The sequence below is a fragment of the Magnolia sinica genome, chromosome 15, assembly GCF_029962835.1.
Source record: "Magnolia sinica isolate HGM2019 chromosome 15, MsV1, whole genome shotgun sequence".
Taxonomy (NCBI): domain Eukaryota; kingdom Viridiplantae; phylum Streptophyta; class Magnoliopsida; order Magnoliales; family Magnoliaceae; genus Magnolia; species Magnolia sinica.
Window position 1 is genome coordinate 14,190,393 of NC_080587.1, and position 26,917 is coordinate 14,217,309.

Consider the following 26,917-nt stretch of genomic DNA (forward strand, 5'->3'; position numbering starts at 1 on the left):
TTAGATGGAAGCAACCATTAACATGCCCTAGCATTAAAAAAGAAAGAAGTAAATAAAAAAGGTCCTCTCATCAGGTGGGCCATGAGTATAGATCAACGGTGGTGATTTTTCTAGTTTGCCATGGTCCGCTTTTCTCATACAAGTTTAGATCACAAGTTGAATGGATCTTCATGATTTCCTGTCCAGGTAATCAAAAGTTTCGCTCCCACCTGATGAACTGCCCGGATCTCTCACACGTAGGCTAAGTTGACACGTATGCCGCGAATAACCTTTTCCATTCTCTACGCATGCGAATCGCCCCTTCTCAGTTCTGATCGTCTCTCTCCTTCTCAAAAGCTGCAGCCTGCAGTAGAGCTCTCTCTCTCTCTCTCTCTCTCTCAGAGCAAAATCTCACCGTCAAATCCCACCCAATTCCAATCTATTCAATTCCCGAATCCCAGCACTCCAAAATCCCATTTCAAACCTCTGCTTCACCATCCCTTCCCATGGCCGCAACCCTTTCCAACTCCTCACCAAAGCACCTCCTTCTTTCCCCCTCCAATTCCAGACCCTTCTCTACATTCCTAGCTAATTTGAAAATTACCCATTTGCCCTTCCACGGCAGAAATGTCAGATGGTTGCCTGCGGCGACCCGTCTTCCTGTCTCGAATTCTCAGCTCAAGGAGAAGTGGTTGGATTCCCTTTCTTGCCCCTTTGTGGAAAGGGATGGGGATTTGGGAATCGATGGGGTGGTGACGCCTGGAAGCGATGTGGGCCCCGAATGGGTGGTCGGGATTGATCCTGATGTTTCCGGTGCTCTGGCGCTCTTGAAAGTCGACGGTGATTCAGGTGTCTCCGCCCAGGTGTGGTTGTTTATCTCCGTTTGTTTTTCTTCTCTTTCTTTAGATAAATTGAGAAGTAATGCTTCTTTGTAGTGTGGTTCCGTCCTACAAGTGGCGAAGATATATGGTGATCAGGAACGTTGATTGGGTGGGCCACAATGTGGATGGTGCAGTTGCAAGAGAGAGTAGTGATTGGAGTTGGATAACCATAATATCAGATTGTTGTGAGTTTCGCCTGTTAAATGTTGAACCGTTGCTCGTTTTCTTGATTTAAACTGTACCCTTTTGCGGCTACCATCAGATGGCTACCATGTTTTGATTGCTTTGATTTTTGGAATGTGGCTCAGCCATGTAGTGGCCCACCTAATCAATGGTCCTGATCACTGTAAACCAGACCCAATAATGCCACATTTACTGTAGATATGTTTCTCTGTGATTCTAAGGACTCCATGAAGCATGGACATGTCATTATTGCTATTCTCAAATGAGAAATGCTGTTATGATGTGCAGTCCTCACCATACACATAATAAACATCTCTTGTGATTAGGACCATTGATCAGGTAGGATGCTGCCTAGATGGGCCATTGCGTAAAAATTAACATGATTGGATAATCCCAACCATTCAATTATTGTAAACTTCTCTTCATAAATGTTTTTGTGCAGGCCTTTAAAATTTTGTATTCTCCTTTCATGTAGGTTTTTGATACTCCTCATGTGAAAGTGTTGATTGGCAAAAGAGTTCGAAAACGCCTAGACGCAAAGTCAATTGTTGAATTGCTTCGCAGTTTCAAGGCACCACTTGGTATGAGGAATTCACGTCATGGTTTGAAAACATCATTTGATACCATGGTTTTGGGACTCATCTGAGTTTAGTTTTATTCGGCACTACCTGATCCAGTTCAATACCACGAGTCACCACTTGGTATGAGGACTTCATGTCATGGTTTAAAACATCATTTGATAGCATGGTTTTAGGACTCGTTCCCAATGAGTTGATCCAAGTCTCCGAGTCTAAAAACCATGTCTGATACATGGTCTACTTCATGTTGGGCCTATCAACTCTAGGCGAGATGATTTGAGGGCCTGATTCAGGAAGGATGTAGGGAGTCAGGTCAAATCAAACAAGTTCTGTCTGACTGATTCCCACTTGACCAAGTCGGCCTATGACTCTGTTGTATCGAATGAGTTGCATGGTTTAACTCATATGATACAAACAGTTAAGGGGGATTGTTTACATTGAAATCTAGGACTGACTCAGCGTGACTCGATTGAGTCATATGGGTTTTGGTTATATGATTCAGGCTTTGCACCTATCAAGTTTGTCATGGAAATTGGAAAGTTTATCCCCATTTCATGTACTACTTAATAGTGTCTTATGTTAGTTTCCATGTACAAGTTGGATGGTGCATTGAAGCTGAGTTATTTCATGAATGATCCTCAGTATTATATTCATAGTTTCGGGGCAAATTCTATGGGCTTGTTAGCAGCTGTATGTGCCTTATCAACCACAACAAGAACAATTGCAATTTCCAAACACACGTGTTGAGAACAAAAACTATAGAGCAGATCCTTTCATTCCATCTTTAATGGTAATCTATTAGAAATGAAGCAAAGGAAGGATACATGCTTGGGAAAAACAAACAAGAGGATCATTTGACCATCAAAGGCTAGAGTTGACATCCAAAGATCCTACAAACTCCGCTTAGGGCCTTTTTGGATAATGGGAAGGAAAAAGAAAAGAATGTAATAATTATCCAATGATGAAGTGGAATGGCGGAAAAAGGATCCATGTAGCCAATCCCATTTAGTTGGGAACTGGGATAAGGCTTAGATGATGATGATGATATCTCACAAAAAGAAGAAGAAGAAGAAGAAGAAGAAGACGATGATGATTTCCTTGAGCACTATTCAAACATGGATTCCATTTTTAGGGATCTTGTTTAGATATCAAATGGAAATCTCATTTTCGTGAGATAATACTCACCTCGTATCTTGTGTTGGGGTAATTGCATTTGGAAAATTGTAATGATTACTATGTGGAATCTGCCACTATTGATATCAAAATATACTGAAACATCTATTGTGGGAAAAGTGTTTCATTTTTCTTTTTCCCTTTCTTTTGGTGCTAGCCGAGGTCCCAAACAAGCCCTCAACTTTTAGTAGAATACCGTCACAAAAAGAAAACTTCCGCTAGAAGCAAGGTATTATGTATTTGTTATGATACGGTTGTGACCATTATGCGATATAGGGGCGAAACAGGGCAGTTGGTTTTTGGGACCATAACGGGCGTTACAGGGCATAACGACCGTTACCCCCATAACGGTCGAAAAACGACCACATTTTTCTATTTAAATTCACTTTTTCACCTTTTTCATTCTAAAAACTTTTCTACATTATTCAGTAGCAAATTTCTAATGCTTGATTGTGATGTGTAAATATTAGGGACACATAATTGTGTTTATAAATTCACTAGACAACTAGATACAACACTCATACCAAAGAGTGGACCGTTACGCTACCACAAACATGTTCAAAAAAAAATAAAATGAATACATAATTAGAATATTTACATTATTATGAATTTTCTAAATATTTTTCAAAAAAATTTCGGGCAAATTTTTTTTTTTTTCCCAACCATTACGGGGGTTATAATAGTTGTTATGGCCGATACCCATATTAGTAACGGTGGTGACCGTTACGGCCACCGTTACCGATATAGAAAACCTTGGCTAGAAGCTTTGAGACCCAACACCCAATCTACCGCCTTTCCCCTAGCTCTTTGAAAGACTTCTTCGGGCAGTTCCAACTTGTTGTTGAAGGTCCTAGTATTATCTTCCTTTTTAAAATTGACTAGAACTGTGCTGATAAAGCCAATCTCTGCAAGACCAGCCCCCACCTGTTACCCCAGTTCCGAACTTGTAAGAAAGCTGCTATCGACCATGGCATTGCCAAAGCTGTCTCAAACATTGCAAAAAGCCGCTCTGAAACTCTGTCGTGAAGGTGCAATGAATAAATTAATTGTCCACAGATTTAACATAACTTAAACACAATGCAACTGTTTATAACTATTTGCTCCTTAAATGATTGACGGTAAGAACCTTGTACTTTCGATCAGTCTCCAAACACAGTGACACCGGGCGGACCCTGATACAATTAAATCATGAGTGTAGACTGTCCTTCCTATCCCCCACCCCATTTTGAGGGAAGTGTAGAAGGATTCACCGGAGACTCTACTTGGTTTGTGGGGCATATTTTTTAAGATGAGTGTTTCCACAACAGTAACTTCTATGGGCACCCTTCTCTTTATTTTTCTTAGTGCTTTGCCAAATTTTTTTACAGCGAAACCAGGACAATGACCCAATGTCTATGTCCTGGACAGTTGTGCCTAGGACACATCTTTTCTTGCAATCAAATGGCCCCTAATCCCTAACCATAAGATCCAAATCTGCCGTAACCTTACAACTGCCACTTTCTAAATTCAACCATAAACAGTTCTATACGGTCCTTTATGATCTCCCCAACACAACCTTGCCCGTTAACAGTCCTTAATTTTATGGCTGATTCAAATCTTAATTTTCATCCTCAACCAAAGTTGTGGGCAAAGCTTATAACTGCAGCGGACACCTTGATCAGTGAGGCCAACCTCAGCTTGAACCTTACCCCAACAGTCGAGCAACACCCTTGATAAAACTGAATGCTTGCAATTTAATTGCCTTGTGCAAACAATGGCAGCCTCATCTTATAGAATCAACAGATGTTGCTTGCCCAATCAGCCCCTTGGCATGGTTGAAATATGCATCTGCCTCTTGCTCAAGTGTTACTATACTTTCAGGAGAAATTGGCTTTTCTTCTTAGCTTCTTGAGAATTTAGAGAAATACCTTCTCTATGTTGTCAGGTCTCAAATTACACATCCACTTCCAAATTTTATTGATCCTTGTGCCATTTTTTTTAATCCTTCAGTCCATATGTTGGTTGTCCAAACCTTAGTTGCACGATCCTTCTAATTGGGTGCCACTCCTGCTTCAAATCACGCTTTGGAATTGCGCTTCTGCTCCTACTTCCTAGCTGTTTATACTTGCTGACATTTTGAAATAGACGTTCCCCAGTTCCACACCCAAATCTGATGCCGTTTCACTTCATGCTTCGTGCAACGATAGCCCAAACACTTGAATATGGTAGCTTCATGCCTCTTGACTAGTATTAGCGAAATATACGTTGCCAGGACACTATTGAAGGTGTTGCTGCTGAGAAACCAGACATCCCTTTGGATTTTGGACATCAATGATTTAAAATCTTAAAACGGTTCAATGTTATATGCTTGTTATCATTTAGTACGTACTTGGATGAGCTTCATGGAAGATCATTGAGCTGAGTACACACACATATACAATCTTGAAAGCACAAATTGATATTACCTGCTAGCGTAAACTCCAGATGACGTCCTTATGTGGTCGGTAGCTTCTGCAGTTTAAAGCTACTCTTTTCCTTGATTGTTGAGAATAAGTGTAGCTATTTGACAACATTAGCTGCGTATTTGTTTTATTGCGATATATCATCCCAATCTTTGGATTACATTGTTGATACTATAAACAACTTAGATTTTATGGATTTAGAGATCTTTTAAGGTTTTTCATGTAATACTTCGTAGGGGAAAATGTGTGAAGTTGTTATTTGCTGCGTGTGGTTTACTTTTTGTTCATATGATTTTTCATGCTTGTATGTGGGGTTACACAGTTTTTTATTTTGTAGTTCTCCTACAACTGTGCAACTTGCACCACTGTAAGAATCGTTCCTGAACTTGTTTATTTTATTTTAGTTTTTAGCCTTTTCTTCTTTGTTGTCTATTGATTCTGGTCACATTGCAACCTTACAATCGTTGTATTGCTAACCACACACAATCGTATTATCGCTAATCACTAGGGCTGTCAATGGGCCAGGTTTAGACTGGGCCAAGGTCAGTAGAAGACTGGCCCACATTTATGACTTAAGCCCAAGCCCGGCCTGGGTTTCCTAACGGGCCAAAATAGACTCGCTCGGGCCCAGCCATGTAAGTTGAAACCGGCGTACCCCAAGCCTGGCTAAAATTGACAACCCTACTAGCCACACATGATTTGCACCCAGTATACAGGCCAATCAGGCAATGTTAGAACTCTGAGCTAACCAGGTCTTCTAGATGACCTAGAGAAAAGAAGCCACACTTCTGCGGTAGATGTCAACGGTTGGCAATATGTTAAAAACCAGCCATTGTTTTCATACAATTATGGCCCCCTTGATTGGCGGGTGAGTCTGATTTCATGCCACATCATCTATGCGGTAAGCGCGCCTTATGCACGGGTCAGATCTCATACACACTGGCCAGTAGCTTTGTGTAGAGGAATGTGCGGAGCAAGCTAACATCCATAGATTGTCATTTTCCTTTTTTTTTAAACCATCCACCATACATTATGGAGAACTCTATTTTCTCTTACTTTAGGCAACTTATTTTATTTAAACCATCCACCATACATTATGGAGAACTCTATTTTCTCTTACTTTAGGCAACTTATTTTATTTTATTTATTATTATTATTATTATTATTATTTTGAAACACTCTAGGCAACTTATAAGTGTACACATGATGAAAAATTGTAATAAATTTATTTGTGGAAGTGTTATACTTCACTTTCTTAATAAACAGATGTTGTATTTTAGGAACTGCTGCATACATCGAGCAATCAAACCCCTTCCCAAAAGATGGCAAGCAGGTTTGTGCTGAATTCCCCATGTTTATAATATTCTATGTTGGTTCTTTAATTGCAGAATCTTCACTTATTTCCAGAGAAGATTTGTTCCTTGTGTGATTTATGAATAAAATAGCCAAAATTGACTTTATTCATTTCCTTCATTAAACTACAAAATCGGCATTATATGAAACTTTGATTTTGGGAAAAGTTGAAATCTGGGAAGCCTGACCTTTCCCACACATGAACAAATTGTGAGCCCCAATTAGGACTGATTGCAACCCTAAACTCACAGCTTTCAGATGACTGCAACCTTCTGATTGGTGACCATCAATGAACAGTTTGAAGGCTATATATGTTCTTTTGGGCTAGCAAAAGTTTGCAAATCATAAAAAAGACAGTTAAGAAGAAATTGGTTGTTGTATTGACTTTTGGGCTAATCCGTGCTATCGAGCAGTTGAGGGAAACACCGGCTATTTGAACTTCTGATCCATTACGTTCTAGTGAATGGATCGTTTACCCCCTCGCTTCGCTCTCCCCCCGAGGGCCTGGGGTAATGTTCTACTAGGCTTTAGTAGGCTCTAGCTTAAGGGAGCATTAGCGACCTTTATTATTATTATTAATTTTTTAAAAAGAAGTTTTCCCATGGTAGTCCAAATACCTGTAGAATACTTGACAAAATCAGGTTGGAGGAGAGACAAGAAATCTGTGAGGAGAATGTAAAGTTCCTGTCAAATCTTTTGTTTGAGGAGGTGTGGGTCAGACCGAGCATGGATAATCAATCTAATCTGATCAATGGCGAAGGGGCTGATTGGCTGGAGAGACCATTTTGGAAAGATGAACTAAAGATAATGCTTTCAGAATTGGGGAGAGAAAGCCGCAGCCCTTGATGGATTCTTGATTGTGTTATCACAAGTATTTTAGGATGAATTGAAAGGGGACTTAGTTGATATTGTGTTCTAAATTTCATGAAAGAGGGAAGGACTATCCAAAGAAATCGGCGTTTTTAGTACTCTTATTGCCAAGGAGATGAGAGTTGGAAGGATTGCATGCCCATTGGTCTAGGATTCGTATAAAATACTTGGCATGATCCTAATGACCAAAACTTAGAATGGTGCTCAGGATGTTGTTTCTAAGTTGCAAGGGGCTTTATTATTTGGGAGGCAGATCTTGAATGGTGTCCTCATAGTACATGAGTGCACATATTCTCGATACAGGGAGGGAACTTGATGTGGCAAAAGCTTACAACCATGTAGACTGGAAGCTTCTAGCTAGGGCAGGATGGGATTCGGAGTTTGATGGAGAAGCTGGATATCAGAATGTGCTAGTTATGCTCACATCTGAATTATATGGTTAACAGAAGCACTTCGTAGAATGCTTAGGAAGGCATCTGAGGAGGGCCTTACTCACCAATTGCTTTAAGGTTGATAGAGCTAGCTTTTTGGTGTCTAATTTGCTGTTTTTAGATGATAATCTCTCACTTTTTTTTCTTTTTTTTTTGTTTGAATTGAAATTTTATTGGAAAAGTTCTAAAGAACAAGATAGAAACTATTTAATTGATGCATTGGGTAATCGGAATGATATATCAAAGAACCTACCACATAACATCCCTCAAACAAATACAATGGAGCATTATAGAAAACGAGTATTTAGCCCAAGATATCACTTGCCCATTTTGCTTTTAAAAGAACCTCTGATCTGACTGGAGGCTTGACTCATTACAAAATGACCTATTATTATGTTCCTGCCAAATTGACAAAAGCGGGGCCCACAGGGGTAGCCTGTGTTGGGATAAACGGTGGAATCACACAGAGATGAATCTAGGATTGCAATCCAAAAGCACCAAGCAAACACAGAACACAACAATTTAACGTGGAAAACCCTTTCGGGAAAAAACCACGACACAAAGCGACAGAAATCCACTATGAAAGCATAAATTACAAAGAGAAAGGACTTACCCGATTTGAGCAATCCTTAAATCTCACCCTTGTTACACCCTTCGAAACCCTAGAACTATTTAGAAACCCTCTGGAATAGTTTAGGAAACCTTGGAATATCTTAGAATGGCACATGGAGCATCCTAGGAATTCATATTTATAGATTAGGAACTCCGACTTTCACACCGAGTTGGAATAATCCGGAAACCGTCTCAAATTTACACAATCCGCACACAATCTGCGTAACCTTAGGCTGGCTGAACCAAAGCTCGGGCTAGTCGACCGACACTTAGGCTAGCCGAACTTGTCCTTAGGCTAGCCGAATTTCCTGCAATTTCCAAAAGACCATGTTGTTGGATTTTTCACCCGAACTTTCTTGGGCTGGTTGAATTTCCTGCAACTTTTCACCTAAAGCCTGCTCGATGTCATCGAGCCTGTTTGACAGATTTAAGACATCTGCCACTAACAATCTCCACCATGTCTTCAATTTTCAAATGTATAGCTTCTTGACCTATTCTCTTACTTTTGCCTCGCATCATAGCTTCATCAATGCTTCTCGCGCACACTCCGTCCTCCTTTTATGCCATCGCCAAGCCCAGAGAAGTTGCAAATAACCTGAACTTCTCTGTAGGAACGACCTTGGTGAGTATGTCTGCCGGATTCACGCTGGTGTGAATCTTCTTCAGTATTACGCCTCCTTCCTCGAGCATCTGTCGGATAAAATGGTGACGAACATTAATGTGTTTAGTACGTGAGTGATAAACAGAATTTTTGGCCAAATTAATAGCACTCTCGCTATCACAATTAACCGGCACGACCTCCTGTGAAGCCCCAACTGATTTATCATCCCTCTTAACCAAACACCTTCCTTAAATGCTTTTGTCACTGCCATATACTCTGCTTCGGTCGTGGAAAGAGCCACTACAAATTGAAGCTTCGACATCCAACTAATTGCTCGACTTGCTAGTACAAACAAGTAACCTGAAGTCAACTTTCTGGAATCCAAACTGCCTGCGTAATATGAATCCACATACCCTACCAACGTTGCTCCTGTCTTCTCAAAAGGTAGAACGTAGTCTTTTGTACTTCGAATGTATCGAATTAACCATCTCACCGCCTCCCAATGTTGCTTGCAAGGGTATTTGCTTACAACACCGATTGCCTTTGCAATAACCGGTCTAATACAAACTATGACATACATTGCCAACTGCATTAGAATAAGGCTTATGCGACATATCCTGCTTTTCCTCATCTGTTTTGGGACATTGTCCTGAGGAAAGTTTGAAGTTAGTCGTGTAGAGAACGCTCACTGGCTTTACCTGGTCCATTGCATACTTGATCAATACCCACTCAAGGTATTCTGCCTGAGATAACCAAAGTCTGCTCCTCTTCCAGTCTCTATGAATATCAATGCTGAGAACCATCTTTGCAGCCCTTAGATCCTTCATCTTGAATGTCCCTCTTAACCGAGTCTTCAGTACGTTGATTTCAGACATGTCATGATTGGCGATTTACATGTCATCAACATACAATTCCAGGATGATGAACGTGAATTTTCTTTGTTGCTTGTAAAAAAAAAATGTCTTGTAATAGACACAGTGATCATATTCACTCCTAGAAATTTTCCGACTCACCATGAAGAAATCAAAATTTTATACCACTGCCTAGGCGACGGGTCGTACAACGACCTCCTGCAAACTTTGTGTTGTTCCTTTTAACTTCGAACCGCTCTGATTGCCTCATGAAGAACAGCTCTTCCGTGCAGAAGTGTAGTCTCCACATCCATCCGTTCCAGCTCGAGATCGCATTAGGCAACCAGCGCCAATACGGATCTAATAGACACCTGCTATACCGTCAGCGCGAATATCTCTGAGAAGTCGATCCCTTTTTTCTGAGCATAACCCTTCGCTACAAGCCTTGCTCTGTATCTATGTTGTATCCTTTTGAAGATCCACTTGCATCTAATCACTTTCCGGCCCACTAGAAGCTCCACCAGCTCTCATGTGTCGATCTGGTACAGCGTGTCCATCACATTGTCCATAGTCACCTTCTACTTCTCAACTCCAGGCTCACCTAGAGCCATTTGAATAGTAGACGGATCCCCCTCGTCTGTAACAAGAGCATATGCGATATTGGAGTCGTCCATGTACCTTATCAGCAATCTGCGATTATGTGGTGTGATTTTTCTCACAGGTGGCTGCTCCACTTGCTCCGTATCTCTGTTCGCCCGTCTCAGCCTTCATGCCCTGCCTGCTAATGTGGCCACGCCCAGCATACCACACATGTATAGAGGTGGAATCCGCTACAGCCATTGCAGCTCCACTTGTTGAAGTGCTCCTGATCAACCTGTAAATGTTACCGAGTCGTTGCGCATTCATGATTACAAGTGCCCCCTTGGAAACTTTAAGGGCACCATCAAATCCGGTGAACTTGCATCCTATTGCCTCAAGTGCACTGAGAGAAATCAGACTCTTCTTCATGTTGGGAATGTGCCTCACCTCAGTCAGGGTACACTTTGTCCCATCAAGCATGTTGATGCACATCGTGCTAACGACCATAACATTATAGGCATTATCATTTCTTATAAAGACCTGCCCACCGTTGCACTCTCTGTAGCTGGTGAACCAACTTCGATGAGGTGTCATGTGATCAGATGCCCCTGTGTCTAGAATCCACTCGTCCCTACGGTCATCGTATAAGTGTCCGATCATAGACAGACAAAACATCACCTTCACATCCACGTGTACTTTCATCAGATGTGACAGCGTTGGCCTCCCTGTACGAAGCCTCAGATTATTCTCTCTTAGATTTATGATTTGTACAATCCTTCTTCATGTATCCTCTCATCCCACAATTCCAGCACTTTAACTTACCTTTGCCTTTGTCCATGGACTTAGATCTTGACCTTGAAGATGTCGTACCTCGCTCAGAATTTCTGCCTCTTGTAAACAGTGCATCAGAAGATGTCCCTACGCCACCGTTTATCTTTCTCATGGCCTTCCCTTGAAGGGCTGAGATAACGGTGTCCACACTTAGGGATTTATTTGTTGTGCACAATGGGTCTCTGAATGACTCGTACAATGCCGGAAGAGAATTCAACAATATGCATGCTTGATCTTCATCTTTGACCACTTCATATCCAGCAACTTGCAAATCAATTTATTAAAGTAACTGATGTGGGCTTCCACATCTCCACCTTCTGCCATTTTGAAGGTGAACAACTGTAGCTTCAAGTATAGGCGATTCTTAGTGGATTTATTCTCATAAATATCCTCTAGCTTTGCCCATAAACTTGTTGTTGTTTTCTTACTCAAAAATTGTAGAGAACCTCATCCGTGAGACACGAAAAGGATCGAGGATGAGGCCTTTTTATCAAGAGTATTCCAATCATCATTAGTCATAGTCGGCTTTCGCTCCTCAAGAACACCATCTTCACCTTGCTTGGTCAAGGAACTGATCATCTTGATCTTCCATAACTCAAAGTTATTTTTACCCGAGTACTTCTGAATATCATACCTAGTGCTTCCCATTATTGCTAATCCTTCAGATTCAAGCCCCAACGATTGCTTTGATGCCACTTGTTGGGATAAACGGCGGAATCACACAGAGATGAATCTAGGATTGCAATCCAAAAGCACCAAACAAATACAAAGAGAACACAATAATTTAACGTGTAAAACCCTTTTGGGATAAAACCACGACACAAAGTGACAGAAATCCACTATGAAAGCATAAATTACAAAGATAAAGGACTTACTTGATTTGAGCAATCTTCAAATCTCACCCTTGCTATACCGTTTGAAACCCTAGAACTATTTAGAAACCCTCTGGAATAGTTTAGGAAACCTTGGAATATTTTAGAATGGCACATGGAGCATCATAGGAACTATTTATAGATTAGGAACTCCAACTTTCGCATTGAGCTGGAATAATTCAGAAATCGCCTCAAATTTACCCAATTCGCGCACAATCTGCGTAACCTTAGGCTGGTTGAACTAGAGCTTGGGCTAGCTGACTGACACTTCGGCTAGCCGAACTTGTCCTTAGGTTGGTCGAATTTCTCGCGATTTTCAAAAGAACATGTTGCTAGATTTTCACCCAAACTTTCTCGGGCTGGCTGAATTCCCCGCAACTTTTCACTCAAAGCCTGCTCGATGTCATCGAGCTTGTTTAACAAATTTAAGAGATCCGTCACCAACAACCTCCACAAAGGTCGCCTTTCTGATTCTCTCCTATTTTATGATGCTAGTTTGGTTCAGTTGACCAACTAGATGAAATTTTCAGATGCTTCGAGGCATTATCAAGTTAGAAAGTGAATTTGTATAAATGAAAAATTTAACGGCATGCTTCAGCGAGGAGGGGGTCTGGTCGTTAATGGATATTTCAGGTGTAGAGCGGGAAGGTGGCCATGTACTTATATTGGCCTCCCACCATGTGTGTGAAAGCCAACTAAGAGATTGCGAGACTAGGCAGTCGAGAGAGTGGAGAGGAAGTGCTCAGCTGGAAAAGTAGATATCTATCTTTTCTCAGCCACATTATGCTTAGAGAGAGTGGAGAGGAAACGCTCAGCTGGAAAAGTAGATATATATCTCTTCTCAACCACATTATGCATAGAGTGAGTGGAGAGGAAACACTCAGCTGGAAAAGTAGATATCTATCTCTTGGCAGCCACATTACCGATTAGAAAAGCGGCCTTAGTCGACCATGCCGATGGACTACATGTCGACATTCCTAAATCTGTTGTTGTTAGTTTGCTTAAGAGGTTGGAAGGCTGTAAAGAAACTTCTGTAGTGGGGAAATGAAGAAAAATACAAATATCACTTGGTTTAGTGAGAAGATGTACCGTCGCAAGGGGTGGCATTGTTGAAATTTTGGTTTTTGAAAAAAATCAAAATATTTCAAATTTTCGTTTTCCCATCAAAACGATTTGAAATTTTCAAATGAAAAGTGCGGTTTTCTTTAGTCTCACATCGGAAAGGAGAAACGATGTTGTGCTTCATATGTGGAGATGTGTGTAGTATTTTTACTTGGAGATTTAGAGGTTGAGATGCTCGGGTTGCGTGTTCTTTCTATAATTTTATTAGGAGATTGAATCTCAGTATTCTTTTTCTTCATGAATAAAGAGTCCTCAAAGAACTCTACGTCTCTAGATTCTATGATTACATTGAAATCTAAGTCCAAAAGTTTATAGGCCTTACTATTTTGTACATATCTTACAAAGACGCACTTAGCTCCTGGTCCTAACTTAGTTCTTTTGGGTTCAAGAGTTCTGTAATACGCGAGACAACCCACATTCTAAGATACGTATGTTTGGTCTTCTTCCTTTCCATATTTCATATGGAGAGGTATTGGTTTTCTTAAATGGGATTCTATTCAGAACATGGCACGTAACTAATATCACTTTTCCCCATAGGTTTAATGGCAACTTTTCTTGTATTAGCATTGAGTTGACCATTTCAATTAAAGTCCTATTTTTTCTCTCAGCTACACCATTTTGTTGTGTTGTATAGGGTGTTGTGCAATGGTGTATTATGTCGTGTTCTTCACAATGGGTAGAAAATTCATTAGAAAAATATTCTCCTCTTCTGTCACTATGAAGGATTTTAATCTTTTAACTAATTGATTTTTTTACTTCGGATTTATGGACCTTGAATGCATTAAATGCCCCATCTTTAATTTTAGCAGATATACATTCACATATCTTGAACAATCATCTATGAACGTTATGAAGTACCTCTCGCCTTCTCAGGTAAGAACGTCATCTAGCTCACATATGTTAGTTTGCAATAGGTCTAATATCTAAGATGATCTCTCAACACTTGGGAATTGTTTTTTAGTTATTTTAGACCGTATGCATACTTCACATTTATCGTTCTCACTATCATTGTATGATATTAAGCCGTTCTTAGCCATGAGTTTTATGGTACTATAACCAATATGTGCTAACCTACTATGCCACGATGATACAGACTCAACCATGTAAGTAGAAGAATTCATTTCATTCAAAGAAAATTTAATCATCTCATTACAAGTATAACCCTTTCCCACAAAGTTCTCATTCTCGGACAAGATCAGCTTGCCAATTTCAAACACAACCCTTATCCCATATTTGCTCAAAAGATCCCCTGAGACTAAGTTCCTCTTGTCTGGGACATGCAGTACGTTGGTCAAGATTACCTTCTTTCCAGAGATTCACTGTAATTCCATGGTTCCTTTGCCAATGACCGTAGATTGAACTTCATTTCCCATTTGAACCTCTTGACCGTTGGTTACGTCTTCATAGATTTTGAAGGCAAATCTGTCGTTGCATACATGTACTATGGCACTTGTATCATACTACCAACTCAGGACTTTCTCTTGAATTATGTTCACTTCCGTGACCATTGCTACGATATCATCGTCTACTGCATTAGCATCTTTTTAAAGCTTTTTTCGGTCCTTACAGACTTAAGCAAAATGTTCAGTCTTGCAGCAAATATAGCAAGGACCATTGGGTTTGCCGTTTTTCTTCTTTTGGATTTTTTTGATTTTTCTTTGATCTTTGTTGGGTTTTAGGGAATCTTTTTTCTCAAAGTTATTATTATAGGATGGTTTTTCTACTGCATTTACCTTGGATGAGGATGCACCATTTGCATCATCCCTCTTGTCTCGGTTATGAGATTCTTCCTCGATACGAAGATGCTTTTGAATTTGTTCCAGGGTGAACTCTTCAGATTTATGTTGTAGCTTCTTCATATAGTCTTTCTTGCTCGAAGGCAATTAGGCGATAATAGCTCCGACTTGAAAGGATTCAGGTGGGTCTATTTTCAAAGCCTTTATTTTGTTTATAATTAATCGTAATTCATGGATTTGGGCCAGTAAGGGCTTATTGTCTAACATCGTGAAATCGAAGTACCCGACGATTAGGAATTTTTGTGTTCATTCTTCTTCAGCCTTGTACTTGTATTCCAGTACACTCCAGATTTCTTTTGCTGAGGTGGTTCCTGTGCATAGATTGTACAACCGATCAAAAAGTGCATTGAGAATATAGCCATGACACAGTAGTTCGTCTTCTTATCACTTAATTCTGGCAGCGATTTGTTTTGGAGTGTTGACATCCGTTGCTTTTGGTAGAGGCTGGAGATTCGGGTCCAGGATGTAGAATATCTTCAATGTAGTGAGAAAAAATTCCAGCTTGTCTTGCCACCTGGTGAGATTTGTACCGTCGAATTGATCTAGTGTGATAAGATCTTAGTTTATTAGTTTGACTGATGGAACACTTTCGGTATCCATAATCACGCTTTAAGATTGTTGTGAGATATTTTGGAAAAACCGAAAAAATAAAAATTAAAGAAAATTATTTCTTTTTAGCACTAGGTTGAATCACGTATGAATACGCTGTCCTTAAAGCGTGATTCACCCCCTTATCGATTGCTGATGGGTTACAAGCAAATTGCTTCTAGGATAAGACAAGCCTTCTATTTAGATCTTGCGTGCATCAATCACGAAGGGTCTACTTAGGAACTTTTTAACGCAGCTAATTGTTTGGCAGATTAGATTAGCGGACGTCTTTGCAATATTCTTAGAAGGAGATGGATTTTTAGTGAGATCTAATGGTTTAGAAGAGATCTGTCGGAGTTGATTGTTTTGGACCGGAATGGTCCAGTTTATATAGGCACCAGGGGAGTGGACCATTGCTAGGTGCTCATCAATGGTTCAGAACGTTTGCAAAACGTTTCTGACCGTTGATATTGAATTTGGGCCGTTTTTTATCGTTGGATCATCAAAGCCCGTAAGTGCAAATTGCACCATCTAACGCCAATACAACCACACTGCCCGTGCCCGAGCGCATGCACGCGTGCGTTCCAGTGCTACGCATTGGAATACGCAACCCGAGCATCTCAACCTCCAAATCTCCAAGTAAAAATACTACACACACCTCTATATATAAAGCACAAGACATATTTTCTCATTTTCGATGTGGGATTAAAGAAAACCACACTTTTCATTTGAAAGTTTCAAATCGTTTTAGCAGAAAAACGAAAATTTGAAATAGTTGATCCTGATAGGATCAAGAGATATCAAGTATGCCTTTGTAGGATATGCGCAAAATAGTAAGGCTTATAGACTTTTGGAATTGGATTCCAATGTAATCATAGAATCTAGAGATGCAGAGTTCTTTAAGTACTCTTTATTCATGGAGAAAAAGAATATTGAGATTCAATCTCTTAATAAAACTATAGAAAGAATACAACAAGAAGTTGAAACTCCAAGTGAACCTTGTAGGAGTCATAGAGCAAGAGTAGAGAAGAGTATTGATCCTGATCAAATAGACTCTTAGCGTCTCTCTTTTCATCTTGTAGAGGGTGATAGAGAGAATATCATTAGGAAAATACCTGTAGTTTTAACTGTAGAAGATGAACCTAAAACCTTTAGTGAAGCTATGACTTCAAGAGACTCCGCTTTTTGGAAAGAAACTATTAAATGATGAAATGGATTCCACTTAACTATAGGTTGTAAGTGGGTATTTAAGAAGAAATATCACACTGATGGTACAATACAAACCTTTAAGGCAAGATTAATTGCCAAGGGTTTCCGACAGAAATAAGGAATCAATTATTTTGACACATCTTCACCAGCAGCTAAAATAACATCAATTAAGATTTTATTCGCTTTAACATCCATACATCATATTCATATCCATCAAATGGACGTGAAGACAGCATTCTTGAATGGTGACCTTGATGAGGAGGTATATATGGAGCAACCGGAATGGTTTGTTCTACCAGGAAATGAAAGAAAAGTGTGTAGACTTGTTAAGTCTTTGTATGGATTAAAACAAGCACCAAAACAGTGGCATGATAAATTTGATTCTAAAGTTCTGTCTTATGGTTTTGTACATAACATTGCTGATAATGCATATACTCAAAAGTCTGTAATGATTATATTGTAATCATATGTTTATATATAGATGATATGTTAATAATCGGCAACAAAATGGAAGGTGTAACTGAAACAAAGAGGTTTCTCTTCTTTGTTTTAAAATGAAAGATCTTGGACAAGTGGATACTATATTAAGTATCAAAATTAAAAAGCATAGTGGGGGTTATGCATTGTGTCAGTCTCATTATATTGGGAAGATATTGAACAAGTTTAACCACTTGAAAATCAAAGAGGCAAAAACTACATTTGATCCAAGTATCAAATTAAAGGAAAAGAATTGAAGAGCAGTTGCACAAGTAGAGTATGCTAGTACTATAGGGAGCCTTATGTATGTTATGCAATGCACAAGATCGGATATAGCATACACTGTGAGTAAACTAAGTAGGTTTACTAGTAATCCAAGTATAAAACACTTGAAAGCTATAAGTAGAGTTATAGGTTATCTAAAAGAAACTAAAGAAGTAGGGCTATTCTACTTAGAAATTTTGTCCGTGTTGGAAGGATATACCGATGCAAGTTGGATATCGAGTGCAGGGGACAACAAGTTCACAACAGGGGTGGATATTCATCTTAGGAGGTGCATCTGTATCTTGGGGATCCAAGAAACAAACTTGCATAATGCACTCAACAATGGAATCTGAGTTCATAGCATTGGCTGCAACTGCAAAGAGGCTGAGTGATTGAGGGATCTTCTATTAGAAATCCCATTCTATGCGAAATCCATGCCGATTATCTCACTTCATTGTGATAGTGAAGCCACTCTAGTGAGAGCCTACAACGGTACGTATAATGGGAAGTTCAGACACATAAGTTTGAGACCTGACTATATAAGGCAGTTGATTCAAGATGGAACCATTGCGATCTCATTTATGAAATCATGTAATAATTTGGTTGATCCCTTTACTAAACCTCTAATGAGAGAGTTAGTAAGGATAACATCTATAGGGATGTGGTTGAAGCTCTTCAATCAAAACCAGTGATAGAAACCCATCCCAAAGTTAGAAAATCTCTAAAGATTGGGTTCAATGGGTAAAAATAAATCACTGATATATGAAAAGTTTCAGCACTAAAATAACCTCATCTAGGATGAAAAGTGTTGGCTGTTACAACTAGAGGGATGAGTCTTGGAACTCTTAATGAAATCCAGTCAATAGGACAAGTGTTTTAAGTCACGGAAAACACCGAAAGGATTTCACATATATAAATGTAGAAGTGGTGTCGCTTCTCATGAGAGTTTGAGTTCTCTCGAGAGCATATGGTCATTAAAAGTGCTAAGCGAGTAATGTAAAAGAACTTACATAACTCAAATGTTATTATGTGTGTGGTATCTTCGTTTATGTCATTTAGGAATAATTGGTTCAAAGTTGTGATAGGCAGAAATTTCGACAAAACTTTAAAATAATTACACTATGGAAAGATTCAAATCGTGAGATATCTTTCTCCATGCATAATAGCTATCTTTTATCTCTGACAGAATTTTTACTGTTGTTTTTTCAAAAAAAAAAAAAAAACACCAAGTGGGGGATTGTTGAAATTTTGGTTTTTGAAAAAATCAAAATATTTCAAAATTTTGTTTTCCCGCCAAAATGATTTGAAATTTTAAAATGAAAAGTGCAGTTTTCTTTAGTCCCACATTGGAAATGAGAAAAGATGTTTTGTGCTTTATATGTGGAGGTGTGTGTGGTATTCTTCCTTGGAGATTTGGAGGTTGAGATGCTCAGGTTGTGTGCGTAGCATTGGAACGCACGCGTGCTCCCTGGCGTGGGTGTGGGCAGTGTGGCTGCAGTGGCGTTAGATGGCGCCCTTTGCACTTTGCACGTGCGCATTGTGTCGTAGAGTGGTCGCTCTCTCGTGACCTTACATGAACCATCACGAGATGGTGCGATCACAGTGTGAGATAAGCCTGGGTTTTATAGGCTATAGAGAACGGTCAGATCTATGGATCCGAAACGGTCAATCGTTTTGAGAACGGCTAACAGCCTTAAAAGCCACAACGGTCCAAAAATGGACAGGCTTTGATGATTCAATGGTCAGATCTTTTGAACCAATGATCTGAAACGACCCAAATTCAATATCAACGGTCAAAAATGTTTTTCAAACGTTTTGAACCATTGATGACCACCTAGCAACGATTTACTCCCCTGGTGCCTATATGAACAAAACTATTTCGGTCCAAAACAATAAACTCCAACAGATCTCTTCCACACCATCAAATCTCACTAAAATCCATCTCCTTCTAAGAATATTGAAAAGACGTCCGCTAATCGAGTCTGCCAGACGATCAGCTGCGTTGAAAAGTTCCTAAGTAGATCTTTCGTGATTACTGCACGCAGGATCTAGATAGAAGGCTTGTCTTATCCTGGAAGCAATTCGCCTGTAACCCATTAGCAATTGATAAGGGGGTGAATCACGCTTTAAAGACATCGTATTCATACGTGATTCAGCCTGGTGCTAAAAAGAAATAATTTTCTTTAATTATTATTTTTTTGATTTTTCCAAAATATTTCACAACAGGCATGAATTGAGAAGCTTGAGACTATGACTCATGCCCTGTCATGTAAGTGGATGTGGAGACTTGGGGACGTAGAAGAATGCCTGAGAAACATATTATAGTGTGTAATTATGGTGAGGGAGGGGCTCTGATTTATTAATGACCTATCCTTTAGGGAGCCTTAGCCATTTCATGAGCTGTTTTCGCGGAGCAAAATTCATTTTCTAGGAGGGGTGTACTTTGAGGTGGGGGTTGGCTCACTGATAAGATTCTAGGAGGATATTCGGTTCGGGATAGTCTTCGATGCCATGAGTCTGCCATGCTTTATGGAGTTGCCTTGCAGAAGGATGTTAAGGTCGCGGATAAGATTCTGGGAGGATATTTGGTTTGGGATACTCTTTGATGCCATGAGTCTGCCATGCTTTATAGAGTTGCCTTGCAGAAGGATGTTAAGGCCTTTCAATGTGCTAGCTTGATTGGGGATTTGGTGCTTTGGAAGCCTTGGTAAGAACTAAGAACTAAGAACTAAGCCTTGATGAGACTGATGAATTTATGCAGCTGCTTAATTGGCTTTTCAAGACTTTCAGCTTCTGAAAGAGATAGATGGCAACCCTGGAAGTTTCAGTCATATCATGCTAACCTGGTTCTCAGTCAATGTGCATGGTCTCAGGGAAGGCTCCAACAGCAGGGTTCTGCCAATTGTCAACAATATCGGCCAACTGGTTACTGCAGGAACCCAACACTGAAGTCCTCTAGAATCAGTCTTTTACATGTTATTGATGACATTAAATTTATTGTTGATATTTGATGGTATATTGCGATCTATCGTCAAGGCTTTAGTTATAAAGTTGCACGGTATCAATCAAAAGTTGTGATACAAGTTCTGATCAGTATTTGCATAATTCATTAAAAAAATAAAATGAGAACAAGGTTGTTTGTACCCCCTCTTTTGTGATTCCCTTTGTTGCTGTGTTTTAATAACTCCACTTGACTTGTTTTGCATCAAAACACGGATTTGGCAGAGAAATCATGACTGGAAAGGGCTTTCGGTTCATAACCTTAAGGTGACAAAATGAAATTTTCTTTTATGAATTCAATTTGTTCAACAGAGTGGCAAAAGAAATATGTTGATGCATGCCTTCCATGCGTTGAAATTGTTATATAAGGGTAGATTTTTTTTTTTTTGTTGATGAGCTGGGCTGATCCACAGATTGGCTGAAGACTTCCATCATTTTGAAAATCTAGTTGTAAATAAAAAAGAAAAAAAAAAAAAAAAGAGGACTCAAGCCCAACTGGTTGGATTATAAGTTAACAGTCCACCAAGTGGATGACTTCCAACTTTTCATGTGTCCGTGACATCCAATCCCTCTAATACGTTGGCCCCATGGATCACCTCATGCAAAAATGAGGTGCATCCAATTCATCAGTGGACGGCAGTTGTAATTTGCTATTTATCAATGGCTATACATTGTTTTCTATGATATGGCCAACTTGAAGAGTAGATGGGACTGATAAGTTAACAGTCCACCAAGTGGATAACTTCCAACTTTTCATGTGTCTATGACATCCAATCCCTCTAATACGTTGGCCACATGGATCACCTCATGCAAAAATGAGGTGCATCCAATTCATCAGTGGACGGCAGTTGTAATTTGCTATTTATCAATGGCTATACATTGTTTTCTACGATGTGGCCAACTTGAAGAGTAGATGGGACTGATTTTTGCACTAGGCTATCCTCATGCTGGGGCCAACCTATTGGGAGGGTTGGATGTCACATGTACTTACAAGGTTGGAAGTTATCCATTGGATGGATTATAACTTGCGGTCCAGCTGGTTGGACTTGATACCTCCTTTCAAAAAAATAAATAAAAATTATACTAGAAATATGCAGTGGGTGACCCCTTCCATATTTCTATTAAATAATTAAACATTATTAGTTAAAAATAGATACTAAACAGTTAATGATGACTTTTAGCCGCCTTTTAACTCCATGTGGATCTTAGACCAAGGTAGATTTTTTGCTTTTTTAGTTTTTGTTTGTATTATTTGTTTTATTGCTTGTATTGTACAGGATTTGAATGATATAAACTCATTTTGAATATAATTACATCATTTATGGCCAACTGCACATTATTTTGTCCCATGAACAATGGAAAACAAATATGCATAGTTTTTTTTTTCTTCTTTCTTTCCTTTTTTTTCCCCCCGTAATGTTTTGAGTTCTAAGCGTGTAATCATGTGTCTTTCAACACATACTAAAGTTCCACTAAAAAATTCCACCATTGTCATAAAGTTTGCCCAAAGTTTCCCTCAGACTTTGAAACCTTATGCAGTATTTTCTGATATATCCCCCGACATTTCCTGTTCTTGAAGGTGTGATATCATGTGCAACATTGATGTTTAAAACATTTGAGCGTCCAAAACATGGCTGCCAACAGCTCTTGGGAACTCTCTTCTGCTAGTGTTCTCTTGTTTAACTAGATGTTTAATCATGCATTTGCTTTAATGCGCATATGTCTAGAAGTAATGGTATTTTAATTAGACCAAGCTATTTATCTCCCATCGTATGTCTTGGGTTACTATTTTGTTCATGATCATGTTCGTGGAAGCTTCATATCTGTTTTCTTCCCTTCCTTTGAAGTATAAAGTTCCATCCATATGCAGTTTCTAGGTAGGCTAGACTTCTATAGGCCTTACCACCATCTCTTAAATGGTGGTGACTCATCTTAGCATGTGTGCATGCCCATTCAAACCATCCAAAGCATCCGCTCTATGAATAGAGCACAACCCAAAATATGCTGATTGGGTGACCTTAAACATCTGATATGGCAAATAGATTTGAACTACTGACCATTTTCTTTTTTAAGTGCTCACTTGGTGGGCACGGATTGAATGGTTATGCTCATCTGATAACTTTGCTTCTTGGGATATGATCCATCCATAATGGGGACATGATATGGACAGTGATGATTGATTGACATGTATGCCAAGCATATGGTGGATGAGCCACCACCATTAGGAAATGTGGAAAATGCTGATAATAGTCTAGCTCTAGCTATAACTCTTTGCACTGGTTATTTTCATGCTACTTTAGTAGTATGATAGACATGCTGTTAAATGGCATTTGCACCCATGGCCCGATGGACGGTTCTCTGTGTTGCATTTGAAGTCTAGATTCAATCATAGCTTACCTGCCAAAAGAAAAGAAAAAGACCTAATTGCTTCTTTGAATATGTTAAAAAGGCGTGTTTGCTGTTTTATTCGTCAGATGCAATGCTTTTGATTCAATCACAATTTTGAAGCCTGACCACAAAAGATGACCGTTTATCATGATTTTGATGGGGGTGTTTTCTGCTTTTCTTTTTTCCTTTCCTCTCTCTCTCTCTCTCTCTCTCTCTCTCTCTCTCTCTCTAAATTTTTTTTTTTTTTATCAAGGGGTGGTGGAGTGGAGGATTTGGATATGGGTTATGGATTGGGATTCTAGTTGCATCGGGATTTTCTGTCATTCCTGTGCCGTCTCTTCTTTGGAAGAACCGGTTTGATCTTTCTGGGAGCTGTGCAAGTAAGGTTCGTCTGATCCTTTACTGTTGATGTTGTTCTCTAAATATGCAAATTGGTAATAGATGACCCCCATTTACTGAAAAATCTTGAATCATGGGGTATAGTGCTCCTGAATGTAGTGATATTTTTGCATTTTTTGATCAAACAAGTGCTTTTCTTTAACTGATAATTCTTTAAATGTTACTATGCTGGGAATCTTCTTGAGTGCATTGGAGAATGTGGAGAGCATCGCTAGCAATTCAGCACCTGGCTAAACTGCATACAACCACTCAAGTATTATTTGATGTAGACACTAAAAAATATGGTTAAAAATTTGGTCACAAAAAATGGAAACACCAAAAAATCGGAGACGTATGCGTTTGAGTATAAATATAGTTTTTACTGGAAAAGTTCAGGACCAAATATTTGGAGGTTCTACATAGGGCTGCAACTTGGGTTTGGGTCAACCCTAACCTGACAGGATCCTCAGTTGGGTTAGGTTTGGAAAACTCCAATCCAATTTGAAATCAGGTTGGGTTTGGGTTGAGCAAATTCAGGTTGGCTTAGGCCGGATTGGTAATAATCACATATATTTGGGACAGGTTGGGTCGGTTTAAGGTTGAGTATAGAGAAATTCAGGTCGGGATCTTTGGGGTTTGGGTCCTCTTGAGGTCAGGTTGGGATCGGGTTGACCCTCGACTCGACCCAACCAACCCAAGTTGCACCCCTAGATTTACCTGACGAGACTAACCTTCCAATAATATCGTCCACGTAGACAAGGACAATTGAGAGCCCCTCAGTCTTCTTGAAGAAGAGTGTAACATACCATGGTATTAAATAACAGTTATGGCTGTGGTGCTTGTAATGCGATACAGGGTCGTAATGCCTGAGTTGAAAAAGATGGCCTGTTTGGGGCCAATGCATTTTTTTTCTTTCTAAAAAAAGTCGACCATTAGAGGGCTGTAACGGCTGTTGTAATGGCCATTGTGGTCCGTATCATAACTACCATAAGGTTGGCCGTTGCGGCCACCATTGCCGTTATTGAATACCTTGATTGGCAGTGAGGGAGAGTAATACACGTACTGGATTCAACTTGGCAGCATGAGAAAATGTCTCACGGAAGTCAATTCCATGAGTCTGAGTAAACCCTTTAGTTGCTAGACGTGCTTTGTAGCATTCTACGTCGCCATTGGGTTTATGCTTGATGGTAAACATCTACTCACACTCATGCTTTAAATATTGATATTATCGACTGATACTATCGATATCACAGCCGGTCAACATGAAAGATATATCGATACATTGTGATAGATTAAATTTCTCACTGTTATAAAATGCTTGATATTGTTGAGACATCGAAGTAGTCCCGTATCATTGAATATATCATGATATACATTGATACATTGCGATATATTTGGGTGTACCTGAATGGGATACCTGAATCCAATTGAATTCAGGTCTGATACCTCTTGATGATATCCCTATCCAAACCCGATAGTACCTGAATCTGATTCCCTTAGTTGGTTCCAGATATGGGTACACCAGAACCCAACCCTTATGGGGCCAATGTATTAGGATACTTCGGTATCCACGGTTCCAGGTATCCAACCTGAACTGGACCCATCAACAGCCCCATCCATAGTTGAACTTGTAAAGAAAATTTTCAGGGCTATTTCTGGTCATTATTTGCTTACATTTATAATGGATATGGGTTTTTGGCAGGATGATAGCAGGAAGGCTGCGTCCGTATTATTTCCATCTCTTAGCCCCCTTTTAAAGAGGAAGAAGGATCATGGTATGTATTTCCCTCATTGATCACTGATTCATTATTCACCAACAATGTCACTCCATCCTTAATTGACATTGTAAATATGTAGAGATTCATGAGGTGTTATACTTATATGATGCTTGATTGAAAGAAAACGTTTACTTTCTGTTTGGCCTAGCAATGGACTTGGTGGGGACCTCCTTCCTCGGTTACCCAAGTTGTTCATCTAATGGGTCCCACCTTGCGATGAATCATTCCATAATAATCTCTCCTGAAAATGAACCTTTGATGCAGGACAACTAACTACTTGCTCTAAAAGCTCGAATTGATAGAGCATGGTGAATTAATCCCTTTATCTCATAGCCTAGGCCCCACATCCCATGGGTTAGGACCTCGGCCAAACACACACCCCCCCCCCCCCCGCGTGTGCCCCATATCACATGGGTACCGCCTAACATGAGCCACCCGCCTCATGCAAGCCGCCCACCCCCGAGTATGCCCCTGCATCCCACAGGCCACCCCACTCGAGCCTGGTGAGCATCAACCTTGCCGTCAGATTGGTGGCTTGCAAATGGACAGTGGCAGGCCATTGTTGACACTTAACGGCTGCCCAACTGGATATGATTATCTGATGTGGAATGTTTTTTTGGATATATCATCCTCCTTGGCGCTGACAATATCAATGCTGTGGATCTCAAAAAGGTGTATCCCACAAGTTCGTTTGGCTGAGCAAATTTCTGAATTGAATATTTGTGTATTTCCAGGAGAGTAATATGGCTAGTCTTGTGGAACTTATGTTTCCATTTAAGCAACAGCATTTTACGGTAGAATCATACAGAAGGACATGTCTGATAACTTACCAATTTGATGAAAAAGCTGCTCTGTATCTGTAACTTTCTTTTATCAAGTCGCTTGTTTTCTCCTCAACTTACCTTCTGCTTTTACTAATATTTACAGGCAGGGCTGAGGCTCTCCTAATTGCTGCCTATGGGAAAGGCCTTAGAGTACCACCAGAGACCTGCAATACGTAGAACTAGACATCTTGGTATGGTGGTTTTGGCATGTTGCCTGGATTTTCTTCACCACAGCAGCTTTTGATCAAATGGTAGGTGTTTCTTGGAAAGAGAAGGCATGGGAAGAAGTGGATAGTTCCATGTTGGGGAAAGCATGATGGGGCATAAATGGGCTGGGCCATGGTTTTGATGCGGATATTTAACTTATTGGCTTGGTCTTGTCTGTCGGGGCCCATTCGATTTCTTTTTTGTCAGCCCATATAGACCCTTAGGTAGTGGTGAAGTGAATGAAGCAGCCAAAATATTCCAATCACTCAGGTAGTTGCCTTCAGTGGGTTTCAAGCTTCAGATTTTTTCTTTTCTTTTCTTTTCTTCCATTGACTTCAAGTTTTCGAGTTGCGGCGCTAATTTGTATCATTACAGTCTAATTCATCTCCCTTAAGAAATGCTAGGGATTATCAGCATGGAGTGATCTAATCCCTGACCCTGTGAATGTGTATTGCACTCGTTTTTCAGTAGGTACAAGTGGGGCCCTGGGTTGTGTGGTCCAAACCATTGGCCTGATGCAGCCACATGCCTCTGATTGGAAGACCTTAGCCACCAACTTGGGCCTCGTTTGAGTTGAATGTGGACCATTGATGCATTCCATTTCTTTACAGTATTTAGAGGAAGTTACAAAAGTTGGTGACTTGAAACTCA

The 26,917-nt window shown here is 39.8% G+C and overlaps 1 protein-coding gene across 3 annotated transcripts; it reads left to right on the top strand.

Annotated features, from left to right (window-relative positions):
- The first annotated feature begins 339 nt into the window (after positions 1–339).
- On the top strand, positions 340–26,917 carry LOC131227275 (Holliday junction resolvase MOC1, chloroplastic). 3 transcript variants are annotated; one of them, XR_009162152.1, is made up of 6 exons: positions 341–842; positions 1,519–1,624; positions 6,516–6,568; positions 23,333–23,459; positions 25,160–25,232; positions 26,163–26,229. XR_009162152.1 is itself a non-coding variant. In XM_058223044.1 (6 exons), exons 1-6 carry the CDS (start codon positions 486–488, stop codon positions 26,234–26,236), a joined length of 795 nt encoding a protein of 264 aa, XP_058079027.1. In that variant the 5' UTR covers positions 342–485; the 3' UTR covers positions 26,237–26,699. The 3 variants fall into 3 exon arrangements, 2 of the variants coding, with proteins under 2 accessions (XP_058079028.1, XP_058079027.1); XM_058223044.1 differs by having other exon boundaries at positions 342–842; positions 23,333–23,464; positions 26,163–26,699; XM_058223045.1 differs by lacking the exon at positions 23,333–23,459 and having other exon boundaries at positions 340–842; positions 26,163–26,917.